This window comes from Crocodylus siamensis, chromosome 7, assembly GCF_052110815.1.
Source record: "Crocodylus siamensis isolate JL-2025a chromosome 7, ASM5211081v1, whole genome shotgun sequence".
NCBI classification, from domain to species: Eukaryota; Metazoa; Chordata; order Crocodylia; family Crocodylidae; genus Crocodylus; species Crocodylus siamensis.
In genome coordinates this window covers 29,264,300-29,273,235 of record NC_143401.1, presented here as the reverse complement: position 1 = coordinate 29,273,235, position 8,936 = coordinate 29,264,300, and the positions used below count along the sequence as shown (strand labels likewise).

At 42.8% G+C, this 8,936-nt stretch overlaps 1 protein-coding gene across 2 annotated transcripts in view; it reads right to left on the bottom strand.

Moving 5' to 3' along the window:
• Window positions 1-6,086: 6,086 nt before the first annotated feature.
• LRMDA (leucine rich melanocyte differentiation associated) overlaps window positions 6,087-8,936 on the bottom strand; it is a 1,103,337-nt gene continuing 1,100,487 nt past the window's right edge. The window contains exon 6 of one of the 2 annotated variants that reach the window (XM_090058313.1): window positions 6,087-8,872. In XM_090058313.1, coding sequence (XP_089914439.1) covers window positions 8,793-8,872 — 80 coding nt within the window. In that variant the 3' untranslated portion in view covers window positions 6,087-8,792. The remainder of the gene's footprint in view (window positions 8,873-8,936) is intronic. The other variant, XM_090058314.1, reaches the window with a different exon arrangement.

Below are 8,936 nucleotides of genomic sequence, written 5' to 3'. Positions count from 1 at the left end.
CTATTTGCAAGTTATGGCAACATTAGTTTAATCTTCTTTACAAACAGTACAGAATATGGTAACAAGTGAACCCATAGTATATTTTACAAAAGTGACAAATTGTTAGTGAAAATTAACAAGGGAAAAGATCAGCAATGTACAATTAAAATCACAAAAGGTTGTGAAATGCAAAAGGTCAGGTACTAATAGCATCATTAACTCAAATTCATTGCACACATCCTACACATAATTCTACTATGTTGGGGTCTAGCAGGGCAGCTGTACGCCCTGCCTGGGCAGTGTCAGTTGCCACAGTACCAAGAGGTGGCACAGCCGTCTCCTGCAGCAGCTGTTGTTTTTCCATGCCTCACCTCAGTTACACTACTGATGGTATGCAGTCCTTCAAGATGATAGTCATAGTGGTTCCAGTTCTTCAAAGGACTCTGCACATGTTCACATCAATTCACAATGGGGAAATGCCTGCATTTTGCACAACTGGACCCACACTAAGTTGCAGACAGAAACAGAAGAAAACAGCTATAGAACATTTTCACTCTGCACAGCAAAGCCAACCTGAGATAAAGCTGCACATAGAACCCTACATGTTGCATTTCCAGACTTTCTGGATAACTTTATTTGTTTCTGATTGTGTAGCTCAGCTGTTGAAGAATTTTTGTTTACGCTTTCAGTATACTTTCCTTATTTTTTCAAATTAGTGCTGATTAACATTTTTACAAGTGACAGAAATTAATAAAAGGTATACAGTTTTGTACTGTAAACTATATTAACAGTTGCAAACTGTTAGCTTTCCCCAAGGGACAGCTGATGGTGCGAGGGGTATACAACAAGGTGGGTGATTGAGTTGTCTCAATCCTAAAGTTCCGTACCTAAAAGAGCTTCTCTAATTTACCCCAGTGTGCCTTTACTAACCAATGATACTGATGCACATTGGCGATGCATAGGGGGTGCATGCACACTCCCTGAACTTGGTGGTGCACCCACTGTGAAAAGGCACCATCGACAGTGCTGGCAGTGTTTGTGGGCAGTCAGTGCTCGACACCCCCTGCCCCTCGTCGCTGACACTGCTGGCAGTGTCTGCGGGCAGTCCGAGATCACCACTGGCTGCCACTGATGCTGCCAGCAGCATCTGTAGGTGGGTTCCAACAACCAACTGCCTGTCGGTGCTTTCCACTCCTCTCCCTACCACCACCGATAGCACCGTAGGTAGCCACCATGCTCCCGCAGCTTCCGGGGGCACATGGCGTTCATGCTGATGCAAAGGGCCATATTACTGGCCATGTCACTCCTTAATATCTTAGGCCCAGTGAAATCAGGCTCACTGTCAGTCTTTTGCTGTTCTTATGGAGTATATACTGGCCTACTTGCAGCAAACGACACAGATGTGGGTGCCTGAAACAGTGATATTGCAGTAGTAGAGATAGGTAGAAATAAAAAAACACAAGCACTCCTAAATAAAGAAAAATCAGCTGCATCTCCAGACGTATTAGCTAACCATGTTAAATAGCACATGGAACCCTAACCTTGGTCACAAGCATCCTTGCACTTTGAATAGTACATGCTGCATACCAACACATCCAGCACATCTCTGCTCACTATACCACTCTTAAGAGTGAGGCTAGAGACCATATGTTATTTCTGTACCTATTAAAAACTGTCTAGATTAAAGCAGCTTCCTGGTATATTCACTAATGATATAGCAGATCATTCACCAATTTAGCTTAAAACTGATTGCCGTTCTAATGGTTTACGGCTGTATCTTCATTATGGAAAAAATTGTATTTTTAGCCTGTGAGCTAACCTGTCTTAACTAACTAGATAATATGAGAGAGACTACAAATGCCTTGTGTCAATTGGAATTGTAATACATATTACCAAATAGTTAAAAATACAAGTTTTTTTCCTTCTATGGCAGTAAATCTTTAGTACTTTTCCTTCTGAAAAGAAAAAGAAGAGTGAAATGTGAGAACCAGATACTGACTATTATGAAAACACTTTGATAAAAAGAGCTGAATGGATTATATTTGATCTGAATATTAACAGTTTGATCCTGCACACCCATGTGGGTAATGCATGGGTATTACTTTCTTGAAAAATAAATTACTTGCCTAAATAAGGCATTATAGAGTCAGACCCTACCAAAATAGAAATAGGTTACTCATTTACTCATTTGATGATATTCTAACTCAATTGTTGATTATGCAGTCACATGCATATGTTTTATCTTTATGCAAGTAAATTAAGTCAGTGAAACTGCCTGTGTATATAAAGTTATACATGTATATTTGTGTTCGAAGGCTTTTTACCCAATCCAGTTTCCCTTAAAAATACATATTTACTCAAACACAAGATGAGTTTTTTCCTCCCCAAATGGCATGAAGGAAAAAGTCTTTTGTCTTATAATACAAGGAAATCTCAATAAATACATTGTCTATCATTAAACTGCTGCCAAAAGAAGCGTGTGCTCACCAGTGGAAACCAATTATGAAGCTGATTAAATGCAGTCAACACTGAGCTTGACTATAAGAAACATAGCTCACATTGAGCAAATTTACTGATAGGAACCTGCCTCAAGGATAGGTTAGCAGCGCACATCTGAGTAAGACCTCTTAATGGGTAGTGCCCATTAAGCACAGTCCCCTTCAGCACCAAATATTTTTCAAGCCATGTTGAGCCACTACATTGCATATAGTTCACCCAGAATCCTTCTGTTTCTCCCTCTCTCAGCTTGGCACATCTGACTAGTATGACCTGACCTTCCATGAGGTGAAGCCAGACCCTGCAACCCATCTGCATATAAATTTTGGGAGCATCCCAGTACTCATGACAAGACTACCCAGTTCAAAACATGAGTGAGGACTAATTAACATATGGATCCTTTTGGGGGGGCAAGATGGGTATCTGGAGTAGACACATACTGAGCAGTGCTGAGCTGTAGGGTCACCCTGGCTTGAAATGCTGCTGACACTGGTGGGGCCCAGCCCAATGAACTATATTGTAAATTCTTAGGTAAAGCCTTTGGCTTTGACCCAGTATTATGCATAGTGGACTCAGCAATCAGCTCCAGGGGGACATCCCCCACCCCCCATGCTCAGCAATCGGCCACTAGCATCCCTGCCTCCCTGCTCAGTTATCGGGGGGGGGCACAAATGTAAGCATTGGCCCCTGGGCACTGGATACCCATGATATGCTCAACAGTAGCTTGATAGTACTGTGCAACAGCGTGCGGCAAACACCATGACAAGACACTACTGTGTCATAGCATCACTTAAAAGGCATTTGCCAATACTACTGCACAGTAACTCGTTACTGTGAATTTATTTGGTACTTGCTTATACAAGTACTAAATAAATGTGCAATAACCACTGCACAGTGGCATCTCACGAAGGTGCACCCAGTTTGTCATATTTATAAGTAGGTGCCAAATACTGCTCAAAAGTCTGTTTATGGAGTACCTGTGCTAAAACTTCCTCTAAAAGTCAGGAGGAAGAAAAAACAAAGCGCCATCTGACTCCCTGCCCCCCAGATTTATTTTTTCTGCTGTAGAAGTGGAAGGGCGACAAATTCAAGGCAAACCTAACCTGCAATAACTAGATTCTGTACCTGGAAAATTATAACAAATATATGCTTTCCATATATACAGAATATAATTATTTGGGGGGTCATCTTACAATCAGGGCCATTTTCTGTTTGTGCAAATACAGGACTACAGAATTTGTTTTTCTATAGTTTATTTTTCAACATCCCTGTCAGGAATTCAGTTGTAACACAAACAGTTCCAAGGGGAAGAAGGACCAAAAAAACCAGACCAAAACATCCATTTCCTATTCTGCATTTTTTTGTGAAAAATGACAAAGAAGGATACATTGTAATCAAAGATGGCACAAATTAGAAAATTGGCTGGGCCAACAAAACATCTCTGTACCTTTTTCTTGAAAATACCAATTAATCATCCTTTGTGCCCTTACTGTATGTGGTACTTCCCACACTGAGCACTGCTCTGGATGTGCAGTACAATGTGAAAGAAGCTGAGGAAAGATAAGAGGAGGAAACTAGCAAAATAGTTTCATACTAACCCAGTATGTTAGTGTAGTAGTTCCCTGCTGCTTGGTGGTATTGACAGGAAAGAGAGGATTTGACCTCCATCATTTCACCTGCCAGCAAAAGAGGGCCTGACCCAAAGCCATTGAAATCAAAAGATTCCCAATGATATCTGAAAATGAAATATTTGGTATACAGTGTGTTTTGAATCAGTCCCCAACTATAAACCTGCTGGTGGGTAGGGACTACATATCCATTCCCCTTTTTCTGACCTCGTTTTAAGTTTTCCCAGGCTCTTGAGCAAATTAACTACCTTTACTTATAACTGAACAGAAGTTCAGCACACAGACTGGTTTAAAACTGGTTTAAAACAACTGACACCAGGAAAAAGCCAACCTATTAAATAGGTACTTTGCGTCAGTCTTTCATCAGTCACACGGGATGCCCATGCCTGCTATGAGACAGGGAGATCCGGGTGAGGGGGATCCCCTACCCTCCATAAATGCTGACCTCGTGAAGGAACACCTTGAGAAGCTGGATACCTTCAAGTCAGCCGGCCCTGATAATCTGCACCCCAGGGTACTCAAGGAGCTGGCGAGCGTCATAGCGCAGCCCCTGGCACAGATCTTTGAAAACTCCTGGTGCTCTGGTGTAGTGCCCGAAGACTGGAAGAAGGCCAATGTGGTGCCGATCTTCAAGAAAGGGAGGAGAGTGGATCCAGCTAACTACAGGCCCATTAGCCTGACTTCTATCCTGGGGAAGATCTTAGAAAAGTTTATTAAGGAGGCCATCCTTGAGGGACTGGCCGACGCCAACATCCTGAGGGATAGCCAGCACGGGTTTCTTGTGGGTAGGTCTTGTTTGACCAATCTCATTTCCTTCTATGACCAGGTGACCTATCACCTGGACAAGGGAGAAGAGATTGATGTCATATATCTTGACTTCAAAAAAGCTTTTGATCTGGTATCCCATGATCACCTCTTGGCCAAACTGGCCAGTTGTGGCCTTGGCTCCACCACGATCCGCTGGCTGGGAAACTGGCTCCGTGGTCGGACCCAGAGGGTTGTAATTGATGGCAGTCACTCATTGTGGTGCCCTGTGACCAGTGGGGTCCCTCAAGGCTCTGTCCTTGGACCTATACTGTTCAACATCTTCATTAATGATGTGGACATCGGAGTCAGGAGTGGACTGGCCAAGTTCGCCGATGACACCAAACTTTGGGGCAAAGCATCCACGCCAGAAGATAGGCGGGTGATCCAGGCTGACCTGGACAAGCTCAGCAAATGGGCAGATGAGAACCTGATGGTGTTTAACACTGAAAAATGCAAGGTTCTCCACCTTGGGAGGAAAAACCTGCAGCTTCCTTATAGGCTCGGCAGTGCTACGTTGGATAGCACTACAGAAGAAAGAGACTTGGGTGTCATGATTGACCACAAAATGAACATGAGCCTGCAATGCGATGCTGCAGCTAGTAAAGCGACCAAAACGCTGGCTTGCATCCATAGATGCTTCTCGAGCAAATCCCGGGACGTCATTCCCCCCTTGTACTCGGCCTTGGTGAGGCCGCAGCTGGAGTACTGCGTCCAGTTTTGGGCTCCACAATTCAAAAAGGATGTGGAGAAGCTTGAGAGAGTCCAGAGGAGAGCCACGCGCATGATCAGAGGTCAGGAAAACAGATCTTACGATGACAGGCTGAGAGCCATGGGGCTCTTTAACCTGGAAAAGCGTAGGCTCAGGGGTGATCTGATGGCCACCTATAAGTTTATCAGGGGTGACCACCAGGATCTGGGGGAACATTTGTTCACCAGAGCGCCCCAAGGGATGATGAGGTCGAACGGTCACAAACTCCTGCAAGCCCGTTTCAGGCTGGACATAAGGAAGAATTTCTTTACTGTCCGAGCCCCCAAGGTCTGGAACAGTCTGCCAGCAGAGGTGGTTCAAGCACCTACACCGAACACCTTCAAGAGTAAATTGGATGCTTATCTTGCTGGGATCCTATGACCCCAGCTGACTTCCTGCCCTTTGGGCAGGGGGCTGGACTCGATGATCTCCTGAGGTCCCTTCCAGCCCTAATGTCTATGAAATCTATGAAATCTATGAAAAATGTCAGAACCCAGTCTAAGGTTTGCCCTTCTCCCTCAACGCCCCGTCCCCGCTTTCCAAGGATGTTCTTTTCACTACTGATCTAAACTACACCACTTACAGAGAACCATGCAACTTAAATCGATTCTGCCTTGTGCTTTTTGAATGTCTGTACCCAGCCTGAATGACCTACTAGTGATGGCCACAAAATATTTGCCACACCTTGAAACAGGAGGGCTGTCCAACTTCAGGGCTGCATGTGACACAGACTGCAATCCCCAGGCTGCAAAGCACATGGGCTATATGCCACAGGGGCCCCACGAACTTCCCAGAACACAGTGGGCATCCTCCCCTGCTATACAAGCAGTGCAAGCTCCCTACCACCTCTGCCATGTGAGCTCCCCTGCTTCCACCTCTCTCCCTGCCACCACTGCCATGTAAGCAGCACAAGCTTCCCACTGAAGACCCCCACTGGTGCATAGGCAGCAAGCTCACCTGGTTTCCTACCATGCCATCCTGCCCCAGGGACCCCAGCTGGCACAGCAAGAGCAACCAGAGCAATGGGAGCAGTGGTGGCTGGACAGGAGCCTGGGGGGGATGCATGTTAACCCCTTGTGGGCTGGCAGTTGGATGGCCATAAAACAGAGTATTGGTGCAAAATGTCAGAAAATGAAATGCTATCTATGTTAGAGTAAATTGCATTAGCAGAAACCACTCTAAACAGCCATACATGTATTTGAATTATAAACTAATACATGATAGATAATTATATTAGTAATAGGATTATTCTGAAGGGTATACAACTTGAGTGGGTTCTAGCATGAGTTCAAACTAAGCTAGCCTTAATTCAGGCCGGTGCATCATTTAAAATAAAAATAATGAACCAATAAGCAACAATAAAAGACTCTGGTCACATCTAATTCCACAACTACGCTTGCCTCCAAAAGCTTTGCATGGAGGAAAACATTCCTGAAAATGATACAAATGGTTTTGACATTAAGATAAGTAAACAAGGAGGCAAAATAAAGAGAGAAAAATCATGTGGTCAGTTTGCAAGTGCTTTTTATTGTTTGAGGCAGGGTTAAGCCTTTTATAAAGACAAGAACACATATGCAACTAGACTGAATGTGATATTAGGTTATTCCAAACACCCCTGCTTTGAATCCTGCTGACTGTAATATGCCATGGCCAAAATGTGCTGATACTTCAAAATAGACACCATGATATAAATTAGCTAGGATAGCATTGTGCTGTTATTTTGGTAACCAATTTAGAAAGCAAGCATCCTGATTTCTCATATTATTTTACGTAAGAAGCAACATCCCTAAATACCTATCTCTCATATTTCTAAAGGCTTTTAATCAAAATTTGATTTACTCTGCACAAAAGCAAATTAGCCAAGATTAAGACAGTACAAGAAGAGCAGCTACACAGGGCCACAATGTACTTCCTCACAATTTGTACGTTGCTCACAATGCTCTTCATACTCGTTGGTGCATTATATTATTAAGTCTGGCAACTTGATTCACAATAACAAAAGAAATTGTTGCTCCAAATATATCCACTCCATTTAAAAAGGCTTGCAACAAGCTAAGGATATCTGTATGAGTTATCAAAAACTTGACAGGAGCCATGCTTATGTCATTTGAATGTACATTAACATAGGATTCATAATTCCCTCAGTTTTACCTTTCTCTCCCCTCTAAATGTTATCCAAGCTCAGTAATGGTTTTTATTTTTAGGGCTTCCCGCCCCCTTCAAACCGTCCCACCCACCTCCCCACAGTTCAACAGTTATCTAAACTTAATCTCTGACCAAATTTTTAAAAAATGTTGTCAAATACACCAGGAATAACTACAAACGGCCACTTCTGTATTTTTTTTTTCAAAGAAATGCAATTAAATAGGGGGTCCTCTATGTTACCTGTTCTGCAGCATTAAATATGATCTCCTTTTCTGAATGTTAAGATTTATTAAATCTTGAGATTCTAATCAAAAGAAAGATTCCTAGGTTCAGCTGAATCTGTAAAATTGCTCCGATACTTCTTAAATTAAAAAAACAAATTCATAGGGTTTTGCATTTTGAGAAATATTTAAATAGGACATTACTGACTGCATACTCCCCCCACAAACTTTTAATTCTCATATAAAGCTTGAAGAGGATTGTATGCATGTCTGTCTAAGAAATATAAGTATTTAATTCATGGGGGGAAATATGAACAGGTAACGGTTTTTTTAATCTTAAATTACAGCTATTGCTTTTATAAACATATTGATACTGCCAGCTTCTCTCACTCAACAGGCGAGCTTTAGATAAAAGCATTGCTCTTGCTAAAAACCAACTGAGCATGCTCAGTGAAGCCCCAGGTGTGACCTTTGCTCTTCTGTGAGCAGCAATTGGACCAGGCAATCCATCATGGTGTTCATCCTGTCAGGCCTGGTGCTTGGCTGCAGCTGTCTGTCACACTGGTGGATGGGACCTGCTTAAAGGCAATCATGTCAATCTCTATGTGACTACTCAGACTAAGACAGAAGGATGATCTTGACAGGGTTGGCAAAGTCAGCAGAAGGTACTGGAGGACTTTAGTTGCATGCTTAAAATGTAGATGCAATTTGTGCTTTTTGTGTGCATGAGTGTGGATAGTTTGAAGTGGCACAGAATGGTGTTGCATTTTAGAGCTGGTCATCTCGGATGAATCTGTTGCCTTCTGAATGCTTTCCATAGTAAACGTAACGACATTTTCCTAGAACACCTACAGCGACAAGAAAACAAATTAGATTAAGGTCAGCAATTAACACAGTATGTAATGGAAGCAT